Below are 24,909 nucleotides of genomic sequence, written 5' to 3'. Positions count from 1 at the left end.
ATGATAGATTCAAAATGGATAGCAAATGTTATAAAGGAGAGGCCTAAAGCCAGCATTAATGAACAGTGGAAAGATTAGTGGCTAGAATGCCTAGTGTTTATTTTTAAATTGGAAGTTGTTGAATTTTGTGTAAAACTGACCAAATTATTGACTTGCATGCACTTCATAGGGTAGTTCTGATAGTTGAAGGGGCAGTTTCTTGTGGTCACTCAATGGAATGGATAACATACAAGCAAAATAGCTAGAAACTGGGTTGCAAGCAGTGGAACCGATTTAAAACAGGACACAGTGGGTGACATTCCCTATGTATATATTGCACCTAGACTGCCACCTTTGTGCCTGTGCAATTCCACGAGTTTTCCATCAAGTTTTACATTTTTGGCGACACTACCTTGAGAAACAGATTCTACAGAAAATATTTTTTTTTTTTTTTTGAAGAATCCTGACAGTCAGCACTTTTAAGTTTGGGAGGTGAGACAGTGAAAAGGCTAAATTAATATTTAATCTCATAAGTGATGCATGGCATAAATGATGAAACACAAAAGAAGTTTAAGATAGACGCAAAGTAGTGGGTTTCATAGGAAGTTTTATTTTATACTAAAATGTTCTCAAAACAGGTTAAAATTAAAAGATTTATTTAATTATAAAATTGGATAGCCTTTAGATTTCAAAAAACAATTTTTCCTATAAAAATGGTATTAATGACAGTGTTTTGTCTGAATATACAGTATTATTATACCTGCTTTCTCAACACTTTTTGAAAACAAATTCCAGGTTTGCACCTCACCATTGAGTGTCTTTGGAGGTGCAGCTTCTGCCCCAACCATTGATGGCTGCATCTCCACCGCTGAGAGACCAATGGCCTTTGGTGACTGGTAACCAGTAGGAGCGATGAGGGCTGGGGGGGAAGTTACACGGGGAGAGTTGTTGGACACTGGGGATTTCTCTTTAGGGCTCGGAGTATTACGCTGTGATCCTACTGTGATAAATGAGACTTTTGTATTTATATCATAAATATGATAGTCAAAGAATTTTAGTATAGCTATAGAGCTTTGATAATTTAACTATAGAGTTTTCTCACTACAGTAAAATGTGAATTTAAGTGCGTGTATTCAATATATTGTAATGCATTTGCTAGGATATGTACATATATACTTGTACTAGTATAACAAAAAGCTTAAAATTGGTCCTGACCTTGAACATATAAAGCACAAGGTGATTTTTTAAGATTTTTTTGTGGGTTGGGAAAAAAAGCATGCCTTATATATATGTATGTTGGAAAATATGGTAACTTGGGAAAGATCCTGGTGAACAAAACGTAGCTTCAATAAATGTCCTATCAATTGGACCCATTTATTTATTTAATATAATGTTGATAATTTTATTAAATAATGTTATTTTTACAGTACTTTGTTGCAATCTTTTGGTGCTCTCTTAATAATGTTTTATTATAGGAAAGGCATATCATGTAGTCAAGTACAGCCCAGATTCGTGTATAGGGCAACCCCTGAGTTTTTGTTAAAAAATATTTGTGTTTTCATGTATCACACAAGTCTACCCTACTAAGTGTATCTAAGAGAATATGAGCTAAAATATGAGTACCAGTAATATTAAATAATCAGATATGAAAAGAAAAGAGAGGATAAGTACATAAATTCAAGAATTATGTGGATTAAAATCAAGATGGGATATTAAAAGTGGGTTATAGCAAGTGTTTTTGCACCTGGGAGTGAGAGAAGTATAGAAGGAATAAAGATTTTGGGAGATGTTAAATGAATGAATGTTTAGGAAGTTTTGAGTCAAATGAGAGAATAATTGTTGTCAACACCTAAGTACATGTATACTAAATTAGGTGAATTTGTTGTAGATGGTGTAAGTTTGGAGTGCCAGGGGTATATGGAAATAGAGGCCCTTAATTGAATTATGTATAGAAAGGGGTTTAGTAATTGGCAATACTTGTTTGGAGAAAAAAAGAGGATAAATAAGCATATGACCTATGATATAGGACAAATGATATTAGTTTGTTAGACTAGATGACAGGTTAATGGTCAGAACTCTAGATGTTCATGACTATTATGGGTTTAGCACTTCACATGTCTATAAAAATATTCTTTCATCTTCTGGCATTTCTTTCAACTCAACATTTAAAATACAGTAATGTATATTAATGTTGTAATTGGGAATAAAATTTATGAAGAGCGAATGTTAGTTAACCTTCCTCTTCGTTGTCTGTCTTCTCGCGTCCCTTGAACATGGAATATTCAGCATCACCGTCCATTCCTAGCCAGTTTTCAGCATTGTGAATCTTGATAAGGTCTTGAATCAGCTGTTCATCAGTCTTACCAATTATGCCACCCTTTGCTTTATTGGGCCCAAATACTGTGTGGTTGTACAAAGGGTCGTTGACAATTGGGTAACCTGTTACATCAAGAAAAATTTAAAAATACCATCTGAAATATGAAGAAGCTATTTCTAATCTCTATTAGCAAAATAATCCATAAATTTTATTACTATTAATATGATAGGAAGAAACAAAATAAGCTTTGTAATACAAATGCAAATGATACATTAAATTAATGTAAAGTATATGATCCATGTGGGTTTGGCACATTATGAAAATAGCACTGCACTGCTACATTAAATCATTTACCCAAGTATTGAAGGTGGACACGAATCTGGTGCATACGGCCGGTGTGGGGGCGGCACAGCACTACTGATGTCTTGCCATTAAAGGAGAGGCGTTGGAACTCTGTGCGGCAATCCTTCCCAGTGGGGGAAACTTTGCATACACCAATTTTGTAGCTCACCACTTCTATGGGTTCATTGCATTCAACATGTTCCCTAGTGAAAGAGTGAGGTTAGTGACTTGACAGTAAAATTACTGTATGCATTGCATTCTGTGGACAAGGAAGTAAATGAAAACTCAATTATAAAATCTAGGTGTAGCTATGAGTCAAGAAAGGGGAGGGGGCAGAGGTGTGTGAATTAGGTATAAATTTCCCAATTAAACCCTAGTTTTCTTGTGCCAGTACTAAGTGAAACATTGTGGTGTCACTAATTATGGATGCTACAGTTCATAGAAAAAAAGATAGCACTATGGAGTCTAGTCATGCCTGTAACTTCGGTGTCCTTCTTAACCAACAAATAATTTATATTTTACCACATCAGTTGTTTACCACCAAGGTAGGATGACCCAAAGCAGGAAGCACATTTACTATCACTCATTCAATAACTACTTTGCCAGAAGTGTATGAACATCAAATTTTCAATGACTCTCCCAGCTGCAGCATCCCTGTCCATCCTGTACTGTGCAGCCACTGTTCTTCCCAAACGTTAATAGGCAGCATAATCTAAAATTTTGAAACATGAAAAGCTGTTTTCCGTGGAGGGTTCCATGAGCCACTCTAGGAATAACAGCCTATAAGTAAAGCTCTTATTACAGTCAATCCTCACTTAATGACTGAGTTCTGTTCCTAAGATCATGTTGGTAAACAAATTCGTCGCTAAGTGAGGAGCATACTATAATGGTTGTGGGTTTGTGTCAACCATCTTTGATATTTTTTAATGCCACTTTTGCACCATTTATAACATTTTTAGTATATTTTTAAATGTTTATATAGTAGTGTACTGTATACTGTAATAAACAGAATAGAGGAAGTCAGCTTTAATATACATTATTTAGGTATGCATACTGGTCAGAGAGCCTGTCGTAAGTCTGAGTCGTTAGTAAACAAGTATGTACATCACTAAGTGAGGAGAGGCTGTATACCAGTAATAGAGACTAACCATTTTTCACCCAGTTAATTTTCTGTTGTCTCTGTCCTTCATACCTGTGCTGTAGTAGCTGTATGGTTCTAATTGCTAACTGTTAAAGCCATTAAAAGGAAGAGCTGATAAGGAGAAGGTGGTAGGCACAGTTTATGAAACTAGAAAAAGTTTTTGTAATGCAAAATGTTGGAGGCTCGTCAGTACTGTCCTGGCCCAGCAAGCCTCCAACATTTTGCATTACAAAAAACTTTGTATGTTGTATTCAGTGTTCAAGCCACATGGACTACAATAAAAATCCTACCACCAATGGCAGATTTTATGGAGGAGTCAGATTTTTTATACAGTGGTGCCTCAAGTTTCAAACACCTCCCAACTCGAGCAGTTATGTAAATGTATTTTTGTAAGTGCTTTTGTAAGTGTATTTTTGGGGGTCTGAAATGGACTAATCTAATTTACATTATTTCTTATGTAAACAGACTCTTTTGGTAATGGCATGCAAACAGCCTTCTGAAACAAATTATGGCTGAAACTCGAGGTACCACTGTATACTGGAAGGTGAGAAACCCAAACAACCATAACACTGAGATCAAAAATTCATGATCTGTGTTCTAGGTGAGTTTTTAAAACCAAATTGCTAGAAAAGGTCACAGATGAGGATACAAGTAAAGGATCTCTTAGTAAAAGCTCCAGACTAAGCCCTGCCTCCTACATTAAACTCCAATGTAACCAGAAGCTGCAGCTTAGCTAGGTCAATTAGCACTTCAGTGCTACTTCTCCAAGTTTCTCCTGCCCTGGATGTCTCAATTACTGCTGTGCCATGCCTTCAATCCCATGATAATTTTATTAAGTACTGTTCTACCCAACATCTACCGGTATTGGCTGGCCCAGCAGCTCTATTACAGTGCTAGATTATCCTCACCTACTACAATTGGATACACATGCACACCCTGCAAGTGTCAAGCATTCAACTTCAACCACTGATCCACTAGCAGCACCAATAATGCTGACACTAGCAACCAAGTTTTGTTTGCATGAATGGTAGAGGCTCTGCTCATCATAACTATTATATCTATGTTCTGGTTGCATTCATAATAAATAAACCATACCCCCGGCCGGGATTGAACCCGCGGTCATAGAGTCTCAAAACTCCAGCCCGTCGCGTTAGCCACTAGACCAGCTAGCCACAATAAGATTCTTCCAACTAGGTATATTTCATAATAAATATTTTCCCTTTCCATGCCCTAGAATACATGAAAGAGCAGTGATATGAAAACAAAATGTTCCTATAATATGTATAATATAATAACACCATTTTTATTTTTACTGCCAATTTTTTTTCTCACCTTGGAAATTCTCCTTCCACACGGCAGACATATTCTTTTGTCACCTGTCGTGTGCGAATCTGTTGTTCCATCTCACGGGCCTTTTTGGGTGTCCGTCCGAACAGCAATAGGCCTGGGGGACACTTGTACATTTAGTTAACATGCATCACCATTTTAGCTCCTAAAGTAAGATGTCTTCACACCTTAGGCAGTTTTAGCACCAGCACACAGACTTAATGATCAGGCTTATTTAGAGCAATTAGGAAGTGATATTATTAGTATAATTCTGATAATATTTAGTATCCCATTTATGAACAAAGAAATGATGGCTATTACTGTACTTAAAAATTCTCATAAATAATTTTGAATACATACCAGAAGCCAAAGAATCATTTTTCAGTCTACTGCATATGCAAATATTAGAAAATATTAATGATTTTCCCAATAAATTCCAGGAGAGACTACTTATTTTATCAGAATTAAAACAATTACGTAATATGTTTTAAGTGATGTTTAGGCATTCCATTGTATATTGGAATTAAAGTAGCTTCCAAATTTATCCATAACTTTGATGACATGTGTTTAAAAATTATTTAGCAAGACACTGCAGGTGTACAGTATTAGTACTTTTTTTCTGTATAAAAATAAAAATATAACATTATGTGACCATCAGTATTATAAGTACAATGACTATGCACTGTACAGTATTAGGCAGAAATACCTTTGATATGTTTTTGATAGGTTTCAAGAGTTTTCTTACTCCTAGTGCTTGCCTGGTCAACCAGGCTGTTGCTGATGGCGGTCCACTGACCCACACATCCATGACAGCCTGGTTGAGCCAGCACTTGATGAAGATACTTGTCAAGTTTTCCCTTGAAGACTTCTGGTTATATATACTACATTTGTAAATGGATGATGGTCGCATTAATTTATAACATATTCACGTGGCTTACCTGGTGATGGCTCTGGAGATCATCACTCCTTTAGCCAGCCTCAGAACAGGCTTCTTGGTTGATACAATGGCTGTTGGACTGTTGGTGCAAGCACCAACAGTCCAACAGCCATCCAACAGTCTGACTGTTCAGGAATAATACTGAAAAATTTGCTAAGTTCCCTTATAAAGACAGAGGCCTGTTGGTTCTTTTTCCTTATATCTGAAGTGCATTGAAAAACTTTGCATGATCAACAAATTACATTCATTGAGCCCATTTTACCTCTTCAAGGGGGGCTCCTTGGCGTGGTGAAGAGGCTCTTGGTCTGAGGAATTAGACCTGTCGGTCTCCTTCCTCAGACCGAACCTAATTACCCCCCAATCCCCCCTTCCCTATCCCATCCTTCCCTTTTCCTTTCCTCCTCCTCCTCCCCACCCCTCCCTTTTGCCCTTCCTCCTCCTCCTCCCCACCCCTCCCTTTTGCCCTTCCTCTTTTTGGCCTTTGGGATTTTTCCCACAGGCACACTAGTTCATAGGTAAGGGGAAGGGTACCTGGGTCCATCCCATTCCGTTGAGGTTCTTGGCGGTGGCGTAGTTTGCCGTGGGATCTGGATCGCCTGGGGATGTCCCGATCCCTCTCCGGTATCCCGGAGGGTGGCTTTGGGTGTCTTTTGGGCGATGGGTATATCTCTGGAAGCCACCTTTCGGATTCCGGGGGTGGTGGCCGAAGGAGGTATGCTTTGTGGTGGATATCCGACCGTCCTCTCTTTTGTCCACCGAGGTAGCTCGGCAGATGTGAGGTTGCTAGCCCAGATTGCTGGTTTACTGGCATGAAGGGTAGGGTATGGCACGGGTTCCATGCTGCATCTGTGCTACTTGCGGTGCTGAGGTCCTCTTGGGCGCGGAGGGAGATTTCTGGCCGTTTCATTCCTCCTAGGAACTATTCCTCCCCGGTGCCCCCTTTTTTTATTCTTTTTTTTATTTTTATTTTCTTTCTTTTTTTTCTTAAAAACAAAAAGAAAGAAGTAACCTAGCCATGGAGTCCCAAATCCATGACCCCACTACCCCCGGGCCCCTTATTGTTACCACACCCTGTTCTGACCTCGCCTCGTCTTTTGGCCACTCTTTGGACACTCCTAAGGCCCCTGTACCTCTTGCTGGTGCTGTTTCCTCACCCGCTTCAGGTACCGGGGCTTCCACTGACTCCTTCTATTTGTCTGACCTCCGCTCTCCTTTGACTATGCTTCCAGCCTCTCCCTCTATGGTGCGACGATTTTCGAATCGCCAGCCCATCTCACATTGGACCGACTCTGGTCCCACTTCTAAACGCCAACGACAATCTCCTGATAATGTTACTTCGTTACCTTCCCATTCTACTCGGAAAAGACCGACACATCATGCACTCCCTCTCCACACTCAGTTTCAGACCACACAATGGACTAATTTCTTTACTTTACAACCGACTTCTTCTACTGCCTATCTTTCTGACCATAGTACAGTGGACCCCCGGTTAACGATTTTAATCCGTGCAAGAGGGCTCATCGTTATGCGAAATAATCGTTATGCGAATGAATTTTCCCCATAAGAAATAATGGAAATAAAATTAATCCGTGCAAGACGCCCAAAAGTATGAAAAAAATTTTTTTTTACCACATGAAATGTTAATTTTAATACACACAAACTGAAAAAGGCATGCACAATTAAATGACACTTACTTTTATTGAAGATCTGGTGATGATTGATGGGATGGGAGGAGGGGAGAGAGTGTGTTAGTGTTTAGAAGGGGAATCCCCTTCCATTAGGACTTGAGGTAGTAAGTCCTTTTCTGGGGTTACTTCCCTTCTTCTTTTAATGCCACTAGGGCCAGCTTCAGAGTCACTGGACTTCTTTCGCACAAGATATCTGTCCATAGTGGCCTGTACCTCTCGTTCCTTTATGACTTGCCTAAAGTGTTTCACAACATTGTCAGTGTAATAATCACCAGCACGGCTTGCAATAGCTGTGTGAGGGTGATTTTCATCCATGAAGGTTTGCACTTCAAGCCACTTAGCACAGATTTCCTTTATCTTTGTAGTAGGCAACTTCTTCAATTTCTCTCTCCCCTCCTCTGAACCAGTTTCCTCAGGTCTGGCCTCTTGCTCTTGAAGTTGATCTATCAGCTCATCAGTGGTTAGTTCTTCATTGTCCTCCTCCACCAACTCTTCCACATCCTCCCCACTAACCTCCAACCCCAAGGACTTTCCCAATGCCACAATGGATTCCTCAACTGGCACAGGATTCTCAGGGTTAGCCTCAAACCCTTCAAAATCCCTTTTGTCTACACATTCTGGCCACAGTTTCTTCCAAGCAGAGTTCAAGGTCCTCTTAGTCACTTCCTCCCAAGCCTTACCTATAAGGTTTACACAATTGAGGATATTAAAGTGATCTCTCCAAAACTCTCTTAGAGTCAGTTGAGTTTCTGAGGTCATTACAAAGCACCTTTCAAACAGAGCTTTTGTGTACAGTTTCTTGAAGTTGGAAATAACCTGCTGGTCCATGGGCTGCAGGAGAGGAGTGGTATTAGGAGGCAAAAACTTCACCTTAATGAAGCTCATGTCCCCATAAAGTCGCTCTGCCACGTCTGTAGGATGACCAGGGGCATTGTCTAACACCAGGAGGCACTTAAGTTCTAATTTCTTTTCAGTTAGGTAATTTTTCACATTGGGGGCAAATGCATGGTGTAACCAGTTATAGAAAAATTCCCTAGTGACCCATGCCTTACTGTTTGCCCTCCACAGCACACACAAATTCTCCTTGAGGACATTCTTTTGCCTGAACGCTCTGGGAGTTTCAGAGTGATACACTAATAAAGGCTTCACTTTGCAATCACCAGTAGCATTGGCACACATCAACAAAGTAAGCCTGTCTTTCATAGGCTTATGTCCTGGGAGTGCCTTTTCCTCCTGAGTAATGTAGGTCCTGCTTGGCATTTTCTTCCAGAACAGGCCTGTTTCATCACAATTAAACACTTGTTCAGGTTTCAGTCCTTCAGTTTCTATGTACTCCTTGAATTCCTGCACATATTTTTCAGCCGCTTTGTGGTCCGAACTGGCAGCCTCACCATGCCTTATCACACTATGGATGCCACTACGCTTCTTAAATCTCTCAAACCAACCTTTGCTGGCCTTAAATTCACTCACATCATCACTAGTTGCAGGCATTTTTTTAATTAAATCCTCATGCAACTTCCTAGCCTTTTCACATATGATCGCTTGAGAGATGCTATCTCCTGCTATCTGTTTTTCATTTATCCACACCAATAAGAGTCTCTCAACATCTTCCATCACTTGCGATCTTTGTTTCGAAAACACAGTTGAACCTTTGGCAAGAACAGCTTCCTTGATTGTCTTTCTGGTGCCCACAATAGTAGCGATGGTTGATTGGGGTTTCTTGTACAGCTTGACTAGGTCGGCTATACGCACTCCACTTTCATACTTATCAATTATCTCTTTCTTCATCTCTATAGTAATTCTTACCCTTTGAGGTGTAGGGTTGGCACTAGAAGCTTTCTTGGGGCCCATGGTCACTTATTTTCCAGAAACAGCACCGAAAATACTGTAATAATACGAAATATTCCGAGTGTATGCTTGGATGTTACCGCGGAGGCTGGCTGGTAAACAATGGGACGGGGCGGCACATGTGAGGCTGGCTGAGGGCACATTGGACGCGTCTCGGACGAAAATCGGTAAGCGGGTTTTTAATCGGTATGCGCGGCAAAAATTTTGCGATAAAAGTAATCGTTATGCGGAAAAATCGCTATGTGATGCCATCGTTATGCGGGGGTCCACTGTATTGGCAAAGCGCTCCTACGCCACGTTGGTAGAGATATTTTCTTTCATGCTCTTAAGAGTGGCACGCGCATCATCACAGTCCAGAATTCTACCCAAGCTCATGATCTTTATCTTCTTTCACATATCAATACTATTCCTATCACTATCGAAAAACATCATTCCCTCAATTCTTGTAGTGGTACTGTTATTCTGCCCCATACCGTAGTCCAACAGAATTTCCAGACATGTGGCAATGACATTCTCGAACAGCTGGAACTCCAAGATCTCCCAATTCTCAAGGTAGACACTTATGTTCTTCCCGCCCGCGGGCGAAGATGATACCCTTGCAATGTGGCTCATTTAACTTTTGACAGCCGTGAACTCCCATCCTCTGTTTATGTAGCAGGACATCGGTTACAAGTTCGGAAGGTGATCCCTACACCGCAACAATGTAGGAATTGCTGGCGATTTGGCCACCCAGCAAAATATTGCAGATCTATAGCTGAATGCCCAGTCTGTGGTGCCGATGACCATTCTAATACATCTTGCAGTCGACCTCCCTCTTGCCTTAATTGTCACGAGGCTCACCCTTTGTACTCTCGCCGTTGCCAGGTCTACTTAAATGACTGGGAAATTCGTTGCCTCAAAGAGGCAGAAGGTCTCCCTTATGCTATGGCAGTTTCTCATCTCCGCCTCGAAGGGAGACTACCCCGTGTTTCTTATTCTCGTGTTTCAAAACGTCCCCCCACTTCTGGGGTCCCATCTTCTGCAGCCTCCTCTGCGGTTGCCAGTCCCATAGCCACTCCTATATCTAATTCTTTTGCTGTCCTGGGCTCAGACGTCCCTACTTCAACACCTCAGTCTGTCCTCACTTCTTCGTGTTCTCCCTCACAAACCCCAGTATCGACAAGACTTCGTACGACACCTCCTCCCAATCGTCCCTCTACTTCTCAGAGGTCCAACAAATCTCCTTTAACCCCTCCTTCCCTTCATCCACCTCCACATTTTACCTTCCCGGTCTCTGTACCTAGGTCTTCCCCTTTCACTGGCTCCGTTACAAGTGTGGAGGTTCATTCTCCTCCTCGTACTGTGCCTTCCTCCCCTGTCCCCTCCCAAGTTTCTTCCTCTTCTGCCACCTCCCGGGTTTCTGCCTCTTCTGTCCCCTCCCACACTTCTCCAGTTCCCTCCACCCTTTCGCCCACCCTATCTTGGTACAGTCCATTACAGCTCTGATCTTTACTCAAACTCCTCCTCCTTCCATCTCCAATATTGTCTCCCATACGACGTCTCTGAACTCCGAAACACTTGAAGCAATCTCTGAATATATAGCAGAGACCAAACCATCAATGGACACTGATCCACCCTCTGTTCCTTCTCTTTCCTCTTCTCCATCTGCGCAACTCCTTTCTTCACAACGCACCGTTCCTTTGCTACTTGAACGTTTTCATTTGCCACCGCATGTGGACTTTTGTAACCCTTCTAGTCCGTAGGTACACTTACCTGCGGATTTCAGGTATCTTTATCGTTGCCAATCATGGCCTATTTACAGTGGAATATTCGCGGCCTCGGGTAATCGGGTTGAGCTTAAGATGTTGCTCTCCCAGTTTTCCCCTGTTGGTGTTTGCTTACAGGAACCAAAATTACACTCTGCCGTTATCCATCCCATCTCAGGCTATAATTTATTGTATTCTTCAGATCCTTTTCCTGATGGGACCTTTAATGAAAGTGCCCTTCTTCTACGCACTGATATTCCGTACCATCAGCTATTTGTTCATACTTTGCTGCATTACACAGCAGCCCGTATCCACTTGCATAGGTGGTACACACTCTGTTCTTTGTATCTCTCTCCTTCTCGGGCATTATCTATCCCGGATATTGCCTTTCGTGTTTCGTCATTACCGCCACCACTTCTGTTACTTGACGATTTTAATGCCCATCATTTCCTCTGGGGGGTCTCACTGTGATTCCTGTGGCATTCAGTTAGAGGCTTTTCTTGCTACCCACCCCCTCCATGTTTTAAATACAGGTACTCACACCCATTTTGATCCTCGGACTCATACTCTCTCTTGCATCGATCTCTCAGTCTGCTCTTCCTCCGCCACATTAGACTTCACCTGGTCTGTTCTCCCGGATTTACATAACAGCGATCATTTCCCAGTCATTCTTACTTCCCCTTCATATTCACCACCTCTTCGTAACCCACGCTGGCAATTTGATCAGGCAAATTAGAACCTTTACTCACAACTAACTGTTTTTAGTGAGGTTCCTTCTTCGTCCTCCATTGATAAGCTTTTACACCTCTTCTCGTCCTCCGTTTTAACCGCAACTTCTCATTTTATACCCCAAACTTTGGGCAGGCATTCTCAGAAATGCATGCCTTGGTGGTCTCCTGCTTGTGCTCGTGCAGTACGTTTGAAACGCGCTGCGTGGGGCAGGTACTGGTACAATAGAACCACAGAGAGACTTCTTGATTTTAAGCAGAAGCGTGCGATCGCTCGCCATGTCATCCGTGACGCTAAATGCACTTGCTGGTGAGATTATGTCTCCACCATCACCTCTGCTTCCTCTATGAGTGCAGTCTGGAAAAAAGTACGAAAACCGAGTAGTAAATATTCTCTTGACCCAGCTCCTGTTCTGCGGGTTGCCGGTGTTGATATAGCAAACCCACTAGATGTTGCCAATGAAATTGGCAATCATCTGGTCCGTATTTCTCAGGGGCTTCATCTATGCCCCTCGTTTCTTTCCGCAAAGTCTGCCAGAGAGTTAGCACCCTTGGACTTTTCTTCTCTCAGAGAAGAACAGTATAATGTGCCTTTTACACTTCAGGAACTTGAGGCAACACTCTCAGCCTGCTGATCATTGGCAGCTGGGCCTGACGACATTCATATTCGTATGCTACAACATTTACATCAGCCAGCCCTTGCAGTCCTATTACGCCTTTTCAATCTTATTTGGTCACAAGGAGTTCTTCCACAGCTGTGGAAATCTGCCATTGTTCTCCCTTTCCGCAAACCGGGTACTACAGGACATGAAGCCTCCCACTATCGTCCCATTGCTCTTACCAGTGCAGTTTGCAAAGTGATGGAACGCCTGGTAAATAGACGTTTAGTGTGGTATTTAGAGACACACAACAGTCTCTCCACTCGTCAATATAGCTTTCGTAAGGGCCGTTCTACCATAAACCCCTTACTACGCTTGGATACGTATGTTCGTAATGCCTTTGCAAATAACCACTTGGTTATTGCCATATTTTTTGACCTTGAGAAGGCATATGACACAACTTGGAGGTATAATATTTTGGCCCAAGCCCACTCCTTAGGCCTTCGAGGCAGTCTACCATCCTTCCTTAAGAACTTTTTAACTGACAGACATTTCCGTGTTCGAGTTAATAATGTGCTCTCCCCGGACTTTATCCAAGCTGAAGGTGTTCCCCAGGGATGTGTTCTGAGCACAACACTTTTTCTCCTTGCTATAAATGACTTGGCCTCTAGTCTTCCATCCAATATTTGGTCATCACTCTATTTTGATGACTTCGCTATTGCCTGTGCAGGAGCTGACTGTCACCTCATTACAGTTTCTCTCCAGTATGTGGTCGACCGTGTTTCCAATTGGGCCACCACACATGGGTTTAAATTTTCCAGTACCAAAACTCACCAAATTACTTTCACTAGACGCTCTGTCATCTCCGATCATCCTTTATGCCTCTATGGCACCCGTATCCATGAACGTGATACGGTCAGGTTTCTAGGCCTCCTCTTTGACCATAGGTTATCCTGAAAACCTCACATTACCTCTCTGAAGACAACTTGTCACAGCCGGCTGAACCTACTTAAAACCCTTGCTCATCTTTCATGGGGAGCTGATAGTCGAACTCTCCTTCGCCTACATTCCACCCTCATTTTATCGAAACTTGACTATGGTGACCAGATCTATTCAGCTGCCTCTCCTGCTACTCTATCTAGCCTCAACCCTATTCATCACCAAGGATTACGTTTATGCCTTGGTGCTTTTCGCTCTTCCCCTGTTGAGAGCCTCTATGCAGAAGCGAACGATCCATCCTTATCCGATCGCTGTGATGCCCATTGCCTTCGCTACTATGTATGCTCTCATGATCTCCGCAATCCTTCCATTTGTAGAATGGTCACCGATATTAGTAGACATTCCTTTTTGTTCGCCGCCCCTGTTTGCTCTGTCCCTTCTCTCTTCACCTACATTCGCTCTTGTCTTCTCTTCAATTTCCACCTTTCTATGTTCATGTAACATCTCACTTTTCCCTACCCCCCTGGGAAGTTCCAGCTGTTCGAGTCTGTTCTTTCTCACTCCCTTGCTCGAAAGCCCAACTGTCTACAGTAGCTTCCCGCTCTCTTTTTCTTGAACACTTCCACTCTCATTCTCATGCCATTGCAGTGTACACAGATGGCTCTAAGTCTTCTGATGGCGTAGGATTTGCAGCAGTGTTTCCGGACAGCATCGTATGAGGGCATTTACTATCTTCGGCTAGTATCTTTACTGCTGAATTGCATGCCATTCTTGCAGCACTTATCCGTATTGCATCTGTGCCTGTGTCATCATTTGTGGTTGTCTCAGACTCCCTTAGTGCTTTACAGGCTATACAGAAATTTGATACACCTCACCCCTTAGTCCTCCGTATCCAACTTTGGCTACGCCGCATCTCTACCAAGCATAAAGATATTGTTTTTTGTTAGGTCCCTGGTCATGTTGACATACAGGGCAATGAACAGGCAGACACTGCTGCGCGGTCAGCAGTACATGACCTACCAGTTTCATATAGAGGTGTTCCATTTACAGACTATTTTACTGCAATAGCTACCCACCTTCACACCCGTTGGCAACAACGTTGGTCTACTCTACTTGGTAACAAACTTCAATCTAATAAACCGAGTATAGGTTACTGGCCATCTTCTTGTCACCAGTGCCGAGGTTGGGAGACTACGTACTCTCTTCCGTCTCTGCATTGGCCATACTCATCTTACTCATGGATATCTCATGGAGAGGCGCCCTGCTCCTCTCTATGGGAATTGTCAGGTTCCATTATCGGTCAGCCACATTCTGTTAGACTGCCCACTTTATCAACGAGCACGCAGAATTTATCTCCAACGTCGTCTTCGCTCCGCTGCTCTCTCTTTACCTTCCCTTCTCACTGATGGACCCACCTTTCATCCGGACTCTCTCATTGACTTTTTGACAATAACTGACTTACTTCACAAACTCTGATACCTTCAGCCCTTTCTACCTTGATCTCTTGCTACCCTCTACCCTGCACTATCCCCTGCCCCGCTGTTTTCTGTAACCTACTGATCGCCCCCTCCCCCCTTCTGCCACCCAATACCCTCGCTTCCTTCCCTGCCCTGCAGCGCTGTATAGCCCTTGTGGCTTAGCGCTTCTTTTTGATTATAATAATAATGAGCCCATTTTACACCATTTAAGGAGTTTTTTGTATGTAGATTTGGATATAAATGATATTTTTCTCATATGTATATGGTTCAGGATAGAGAGTTTGTAGGATTTTTGGGACATTTCAAATACGTAATTTGGGTACGTATTATGACAGTGAAAGTTGTGTGCATTTTACAGAGCTACAGTTTTTCCAGCTTTAAAAGTTGCTGTTATTGTACAGCAATATTCTAGTCTAGAGAGTGAAAGTACCTTAAAATGTATTAACATCTTGGTAAAGCATAAATATTTTTTGTAGTTTTTTACTTAATTCATTCATACTTCATTTGTTAATTTTATGCATGTATAGAGCACTCGCATTTGTTTGATAGAGATTGGTTAAAAACTATAGATATAATAATTGCTTTCCATGGTAGTTACCGCCACTGCTGACGTGCTAAGCATACCAGCAAGTGATCATAGACTGGTACATTTGAAGGGCCTCAGAATATTTTCTGGATGTTTTTTTGACAGAGTATTGATGATTTACACAAATGTTAACCATCCAGTAATTTTACCAAACAGGCAAATAATTATAGAAGTCTCTGGTGGAGACTGCTCATTATAAGGGATAAGAGAGAGCCACACAAGACATCCATTCGGCATGATCCATCATCTTGAGCTCAGAGAATTGATGAAAGATTTCACTAAAATAAGTAACGATCTTCATAAATCTGGTGATGGGCATGAAAAAATTCATAGATTGAAAATAACATTATCAACAGTAGCTTCCATTTTTCAAGACGTTCAAGGGTAGTGGACAGTTGCTACTCTATCAGAAGCAGGACACCAAAAGGTACCTAAACACGTGTTCATAAATGTGTTTAAAAAGGTTATCCCAAACCCCAAAGTGATTGTTGGGGATCTATAGGAAACTCTGCCATCATCAGAACATACCTCTAAGACTAACTATAATTTAATGGTAGCTGTAGTTGTATGAATGTGGTACAGCACTGTATGACCCTGGTGGATTTAGCATTTAGTTTTGATTATAATAATATGAATGTGGTGTCAATAGCAGGGTTCCACAGCCAAATCATCTCCTGAAGATGAAACATACAAAGAAAAGGCTTGAATTTACCACAAAATATGTGAATGATTCTTAAGTCAATAGGAACACGTTTTTCATTTTGAGGAAGCTCAAGCTGAATTGCCAACACATGATAACCAGGTAATACAGAACAAATAATCATTTGGCATATGTCAAGAATTTTAATCCCACTTGTGAAACATGGTAGGAGGAAATTTTTTGCTTTGGGTCTGTTACATCATCAGGTCTTGGTGCCATGTTAGAATTAGGAGATGGATTAATTATAAAACATGCAAGAATATTTTAGTTGAAAACTGTGTATCCTCTGTCAAGAAGCTGAAGCTAGTCACAAATTGACTTCCATCAACTAAACAGTGAAGCAATCACAAACCCAACATTCTTGATTGGCCATCACTAGCCTCAGAGCTTAATCTAAAACTAAATACAGTAGGAACTCAAGAAAACAAGTCCATTCAACTGAGGAGCTGCAGAAGTTCTGCATATGGGAATTGTTTAGTATTCCTGCTGAGAGGTTTATGAAAATATTTCAGGCTTGCAGAACACATGTTTCCCATATCAAAATCAAAGAAGATTTAACAAAATATTGATCAGAAATGGATTCTGAAATATACTGTACATATAATATATGCTGCTAATACATGCAATATTAACAATCATGCAGATTTGTAATTTACATGAAAGTATAAGATGTACACCTGCATTTTCTTTCTAAATCAACTTTTATTTACATGTCATCAATGGTTTTTCATAAATTTGGTGCCAACTGTGTCATTTAAACCAAAGGAGTGGGACACAACACACAGCCAACACCAGCACCAATAAAAGATGGGCACTGAAGAGGGTCTGTTAGCTAACCACAGTTTCAATATTTATTATCAGTGGCTACTGCTGTAGCAAATAAAGAGGTTCTATCCCCCAGAAGCACCAGGGTAAAGTTCTTAATATACCATGCAACTACTGAAGACTTTATTGCCTTTATTGATTCTGAATTATATTTTTAATGTAAGAGGGTGTAGTTAGAGTTCTGTAAAATAAATTATTAATCACATATGATTAAAACAATAAAAACTTATCATTTAGCATATTTACCCAGTGAGGACTATCATTTTATCTGAAAAACTGAACCGTCACATAATTTGTTATTTTGGTATAGTATCCCATTTTCTCATTCATGACATTGTTATATGAGAAAGATCTGGATTAAAACAATTAGTATTAGAGCAAACCTAAACTCTCGGATTGCTTTCACGAGTAATTATGTGTACCAAGTTGGCAAAGTACAGTATGGGCATTTTGTTCACCATTTAGCAGCACGCACAAACCATATGCAATGAAGAAATGAACATGAAACAGCTTACATACTAATAGCCAGAGCATCATTGATTTATAAACAATGTTAACCAGCATCAATCAACTAAATGAATAATTCAAGGTCAAAAATTTAAACACTTTACAACACAGTAAAACCTCAATTTAACACACATCAAGTCAACAGGCAAAATCTGTGGCAAGAAAACATCCAGAAACAAGGTCTATTAAATCCAGAATTGTTTATTATTGAGGTGATCTCTGGGTAAATTGAGTTGAGATTTAATAGATAAAGTCCTTGAACTCAGAATTGCCTGCTATTCTTGCAATCATGAAAAAACAATCTCATCATTTTGTTTTAACAGATACCCTTTACTCTATTAATATATTAAATTGAAGATTCACTGCATGGTAGTGTATAGCATATGAATATTTAATTTTTTTTTTGTATTATGTTCTTACAAAGTTATTTTATATATGGAAAGTAACTGCAAATGCAACTGAAAAAGTGCATCCAAAATTGAATAGCACATACTCTGAAGGCCTTTTTCAGATGCTATTCAAGTGCACTTACAAAAAAAATTAACTCTATGGAGAAGCTTTTTAAGAGAGCTGACAGTATATAGCAACACAGTCTTTCCACACTAAAAACAATGACAGAGGGAAGACAGTCCAACAAGAAGACATGGATGATGGTGTCTTCATTCACAGACTGTGGCCCAACAAGAAGACATGGATAATGGTGTCTTCATTCACAAACTGTGGTCCAACAAGAAGACATGGATAATGGTGTCTTCATTCACAGACTGTGGTCCAACAAGAAGGCATGGATGATGGTGCCTTCATTCACAGACTGTGGTCCAACAGGAAGACATGGATGATAGTGCCTTCATTCACAGACTGTGGTCCAGCAAGAAGGCATGGATGATGGTGTCTTCATTCACAGACTGTGGTCCAACAGGAAGACATGGATGATGGTGCCTTCATTCACAGACTGTGGTCCAACAAGAAGGCATGGATGATGGTGCCTTCATTCACAGACTGTGGTCCAACAGGAAGACATGGATGATGGTGTTTTCATTCACAGACTGTGGTCCAACAAGAAGACACATCCAGACCTCCATTCCCACATCTGTATGCCCACACCTGCACACCCCACACCTGCACACCCCACACCTGCACACCCCACACCTGCATACCCCACACCTGCATACCCCACACCTGCATACCCCACACCTGCACGCACACACACACACACACACACACACACACACACACACACACACACACACACACACACACACACACACACACACACACACACACAGCAACGAGTCATGGTACGTGAAGAGGTATCACAGTGGGCGCCTGTTACGAGCGGGGTCCCACAGGGGTCAGTTCTAGGATCAGTGCTATTTTTGATATATGTGAACGACATGATGGAAGGAATAGACTCTGAAGTGTCCCTGTTCGCAGATGACGTGAAGTTGATGAGAAGAATTAAATCGGACGAAGATGAGGCAGGACTGCAAAGAGACCTGGACAGGCTGGACATGTGGTCCAGCAACTGGTTTCTCGAATTCAATCCAGCCAAATGCAAAGTCATGAAGATTGGGGAGGGGCAAAGAAGACCGCAGACAGAGTATAGGCTAGGTGGACAAAGACTACAGACCTCACTCAGGGAGAAAGACCTTGGGGTGACCATAACACCGAGCGCATCACCGGAGGCACACATCAACCAAATAACCGCTGCAGCATACGGGCGCCTGGCAAACCTGAGAATAGCGTTCCGATACCTTAATAAGGAATTGTTCAAGACACTGTACACTGTGTATGTTAGGCCCATACTGGAGTATGCAGCACCAGTCTGGAACCCACACCTGGTCAAGCACGTCAAGAAGTTAGAGAAAGTACAAAGGTTTGCAACAAGGCTAGTCCCAGAGCTCAAGGGAATGTCGTACGAGGAAAGGTTAAGGGAAATCGGACTGACGACACTGGAGGACAGAAGGGTCAGGGGAGACATGATAACGACATACAAGATACTGCGGGGAATAGACAAGGTGGACAGAGATAGGATTTTCCAGAGAGGGGACACAGGGACAAGGGGTCACAACTGGAAGCTGAAGACTCAGACGAGTCACAGGGACGTTAAGAAGTATTTCTTCAGTCATAGAGTTGTCAGCAAGTGGAATAGCCTAGCAAGTGAAGTAGTGGAGACAGGAACCATACATAGTTTTAAGAAGAGGTATGACAAAGCTCAGGAAGCAGAGAGAGAGAGGATCCAGTAGCGATCAGTGAAGAGGCAGGGCCAGGAGCTGAGTCTCGACCCCTGCAACCACAATTAGGTGAGTACACACACACACACACACACACACACACACACACACACACACACACACACACACACACACACACACACACACACACACACACACACACACAGGGTCAGGGGAGACATGATAACGACATATAAAATACTGCGCGGAATAGACAAGGTGGACAAAGACGTGATGTTCCAGAGATGGGACACAGACACAAGAGGTCATAATTGGAAGTTGAAGACTCAGATGAATCAAAGGGATGTTAGGAAGTATTTCTTCAGTCATAGAGTAGTCAGGCCATGGAATAGCCTAGAAAGGGATGTAGTGGAGGCAGGAACCATACATAGTTTTAAGGCGAGGTATGATAGAGCTCATGGGGCAGGGAGAGAGAGGACCTAGTAGCAATCAGCGAAGAGGCGGGGCCAGGAGCTGTGACTCGACCCCTGCAACCACAAATAGGTGAGTACAAATAGGTGAGTACACACACACACACACACACACACACACACACTCACACTCACACTTACACTCACTCACACACTCTCACTCTCTTACTTGCTATTTTACATATCAAGAACACCAACTTAAATGTTGAACTCCCACGTGCACAACATAGTGATACTGTTATATGTGCCATATTAACAGCTTAAGCTGGACGAAGAGTCATGGAAATTAGTTGCAAGCACAAAATGAGGTTTCAAATATTTCAGGCATTATCACCAGGATATCTGTAGTGAATTATGCTTAAATATAGTGTCACAGGTATTCTTAGAAATCTGTGCTAAGGACATTACAGTTGCAGTATAATGTCAATATATTTATATTTAAAAGCTTGCTAGTCAAAGCATAGATATTGAAGTTGCCAAAACTTACAGAAAATTTTCCAGCATACAAACAGAGCAATGGCAAATTAACTTTTAGTAAAGATGAAATGTATAGCAATACACCAAGCAAAAAGTGATGATTAGCAACATCTGACGTGGCTGAAGTACTTTACTAGTCGTGGGGATGCTGCACAATGAATTAGTTACCAAGACTGGGAAGTACATTTCGAGGACGTCCAGGTAAAAAACACCAATTGCAATAAGATGATTGATCACAAAAATCATGCAATTTTGTATAAAATGTTGGTAATGCTCATACTCTGAAGAAAACAAAATCACACCAAACCCTTCATCTGAAAATGCTTTTGAAGTTTGTTTTATGACTATACCATATTTAAAATAAATTCCATTAAAGGAGAAATATCTTTCTCCATTATGCTGCAGTGAATCAGTACTGTAGATGTATTCTGTAAAAGAAATTATTTAAAATATTAGATGAGCAACTTGTAATATTACTATCTTTGTTGTATATACTTGACCCAAAAAAAAAAAAGGCCGGGGGTTCAGTCTTGATGCTTAGAAAGTCTTCATAATGGCTGCCTCAACGTGATACTCACTTGCATGCATTTTTCATAAGATTATGAAACATTGCAAAATGAGAGTGTAGATTTCTAAAATTAGCTTAAGACTAGCCAAGAGATTATTTAAGACTGACCCAAGACTAGTTAGGACTAGCCCTGGACCAGTTTAAGACTAGCTGAAAATAAGTCAGGAACAAGTCCAAGGCTAGCTGAAAAGTCCAAGACAAGCCCAGGCCTAGCCCAAAAGATTACAGAGAACCCAAATTACAACTGAGGAACCTGGACTAAGAGATAAAATTATAATACTGTGTACACAAATGAGTAACAAAACTTGTGTTAAATTTAATTAGCTAATGCCATATTAAGACTATTACTTTCATTTATTTTCATGAAAGTGAGCGAAGGTTATGAAAACTGCAATGACGTGTAATGACAATATTCTGTATGATGTATTTAACTGCAGTTATTAGATGATGGGATGAGTTAGGGATGAAAGTATATGGGATGAGCAAATAATTGAGCCACAGGTGTGTGGAAGGTTAGAGCAGCTGTATGAGACACAACAGACTGGAAGATGGTCAGAAAAATGTGGGGAAGAATTACTTATGAATTCTTAAAGATCCTGTTCAACAGGTTAGGCTAGATGTTTTGTGGAAGGCAAAGGTTTCACACTATTATTTTTAATAGAAAACTACACAATATTACTGTTTAGCTCTGGTAGGTACTGTACCAAGGGAAGCAACAGTAGCACTTTAGTTGGCTCGCTATCGCTAAATTATCTGACATCTCAAAATATTAAACAATTATACAAATACAGTATTAGTGTGTGAAAGCAAGGTGGTTCTGAGGAAGTTTCATGATCCTCAGACTTAGGAAAGCTTGATATGGAAGCTTGGGGGCTGTGGTAGGTGGGGAATAGAACAAAGGCTAATGTGTCATAAAACATAAAGAACATGGTAAAATATATACATGAAGAAAGCAGGATAGCAGGACAGGAGGGTTGCCAACTTACCGCTCGTGAGTCTATCAAGGCGGTGGATGGTTCTGAGGTTCTTGAGATTGTACTCCTTGGCCAGGATGAAGACAACCGTGTTGTGTCGGTAGCGGCCGCACGGGTGCACCTGAACGCGGGGACAACAACAGTCACCACCATCAGTGAGTGGGGGGAGGGGGGAAAAGGTCTGGCCACAGCAGGCGACAGCCCACGGGCACGTCTACAACAGCCTCAGGGACTAGGGCTAAATTTCTCAACCTGTGAACTTCTCTTCTTGAATTTGTACAATCTTATTGTGTAAAAATTCAAGTTTTTGAAGCTTATGGTGATTTGTTTGGTGTAAATAAAAAAGCAATGACTGATTTCCAGAAAGGGCTTAGTCATGCTGCATTTATTACCACCAAACACAAAGAAATGGTAGCCTTCGACTGACGCGCTGTGGTGTATAGAGAACCAGCTCTCTCACCATCGTTACTTACGGGGAGGTGGCAAAGTCACAACCAAAATACTGGCAGGTGAGAACCTTTAGTAGTTAGGCCGGTTATCATAATATAGCCTCGTTTTTCCCAGAAAAAGAGAATGCTATGTACAATACAGTATTAAACTGTTCACAGTTAACTGATACATCAAATATATTTTTACCATTAATAAATTATTATATGTTACTGAGAGATGAAGCAACCTATGTCTCCAGGAAAAACTGCTTTAATGATCTGTTTATATAATTTCAGGGGTGCTATAAGGTGTAATTTGGCACAGCTGCTGCAGCATATGTAAGAATGGTTGTGGTGCTGAGGCAGATATGACCAAGTACAAACATGGTCACAACTCTTAAGTAACTCATAGTTGGCAAGCATAAATATTACAATATTAGTACTCATTCTGGAGCTCATCCTTCAGTGTTGAAAAATGCCAGTATATTTATAGTATGTGACTATGTTACGAAGGTTACCTCAGTGAGTTACTTAAGAAGTGACTGCTGAGAAACTCCATGTCATGTAGGTCCTACATACTCAAACAATAATAAGGATTGTAACTCCTTTTATTCAAATGTTAGGTGTGTGATCATTATGGGCTTCCTAGTTATCAAAGCTGTGATGTACAAGTTAGATACACTTGGCAGCTGGAGAGCTTTAGAGTGGAAATAAACAGGAAGCTCATAAAGCTACTGAGAACAACACAGATCTTAATGTGAGAAAGGACATATGCTGAGAGGAAACACAATGCGAGACAGATGATAAATATAGCTTATTCTGTGAGGAAAAATTACAACCACAACAAGAAACATAAAAATGTACAGAGTAAGATAAATGCATGTTACAGTAGGAGGTAATAGTGATAAATGAGAATAAAATGTTCCTGCTATTGGCAAATGCTGAAAATACATGATGGAATGTGAAGAAAAACTAAAGGTTCTTAGGAAAGAATAGGAGATGCATACATAGCTGAGGAGATGGAAGACTTACAAATGACTGAGATGTCAAGAGACGATGAGTGATGTAGAGTGGCAATGGGTGATGTCAAAGGGCAGTGGGTGATGTCATGGTGTTCTTTTGTGCCAATCTGTCGTGCCAGGTGGTATGACAACAATAGTGAGTGTTTGATTTGACTATTAAAATATTGGTGCTGTTATCATTTATACAGTTAGCAGTATTTACTACTGGAGTCTTTCTTATACAGTAGCTACAGTGTAAGTACTGTGTTGAATGTTTTATATTGAAGTATTTAATGCAAGGTGTTTGTTAATTGGAAATAACAATTCTTGTGATAAATGTTTATTTAGGTACATAATTAATTGCTGAGACTAGACTTGTTGGCTATTTCTGCAAGAAGGTTGACTTTACACTTGTGTGTATATGCATGCCAGCCTTATAGGTGTGCAAGTCTGAAACTTGCCAACATGATTACTCATGCGATGCCAAGAAGACACGATCAGTCACACGGATGTCTGCGGGCACTTGTAGTCCTAATGACATGAAAGCAGTTTAAAAGTCCTCGGATTTCTAAAATCTTTTATTGAGGATTTAGACAGTGTAAATTACAGTTTTTACATCAACAGTGTCATTTGGGTGGCAGAAAAATCCTTTTTTTGGAAGTACTGTACAGAGAAGCTGTGTGGATCAAGCTCTCTTATCATTAACATGTCAGAAGGTTTTCTTTAAAGACAGTCTGACCTTACTTACTGTTCTTTTCTTTCAGGTCATGAAGCCCATCAGCCCTGTGGGGTCAAAAGTTGAGTCAGCTCAACCCAACACCTTGGGACCTAGCATGGATTATGATAATGAGATAATGAGTTCTAACAATGTTAGTTGCATGTTAAGATGCCTTGGCAACAATAGTAAGAAGTCCCAAAGGTATAAAGTTAGTGTGAGGAAGGTTGATGTTTTCTTAAACTGTGGCAGATAAGGTGTTGGATGACTATATAATGTAAGAAAATATGTGTTTATTACCATGGATATGGTAAATAAAAGTAAATAAAAGTGATGTGGATAAGGCTAAATGTTCTGGATAATGGGGATGTGATGTATAATGTTACATGTTGATGT

The 24,909-nt window shown here is 41.0% G+C and overlaps 1 protein-coding gene across 1 annotated transcript in view; it reads right to left on the bottom strand.

The window, feature by feature from the left end:
* Positions 1-592: 592 nt before the first annotated feature.
* The window catches only part of LOC128692515 (pseudouridylate synthase RPUSD2), a 141,570-nt gene continuing 117,253 nt past the window's right edge, over positions 593-24,909 (bottom strand). The window contains exons 7-12 of the mRNA XM_070090117.1: positions 22,382-22,490; positions 5,112-5,223; positions 2,651-2,841; positions 2,215-2,418; positions 788-979; positions 593-597 (exon numbers count right to left, since the gene is read on the bottom strand). Of these exons, the coding sequence (XP_069946218.1) occupies positions 593-597; positions 788-979; positions 2,215-2,418; positions 2,651-2,841; positions 5,112-5,223; positions 22,382-22,490 (813 nt within the window). The remainder of the gene's footprint in view (positions 598-787; positions 980-2,214; positions 2,419-2,650; positions 2,842-5,111; positions 5,224-22,381; positions 22,491-24,909) is intronic.

Source organism: Cherax quadricarinatus, chromosome 30, assembly GCF_038502225.1.
Source record: "Cherax quadricarinatus isolate ZL_2023a chromosome 30, ASM3850222v1, whole genome shotgun sequence".
In the NCBI taxonomy this organism is placed as follows: Eukaryota; Metazoa; Arthropoda; class Malacostraca; order Decapoda; family Parastacidae; genus Cherax; species Cherax quadricarinatus.
This window is presented reverse-complemented; position numbering and strand designations above follow the sequence as displayed.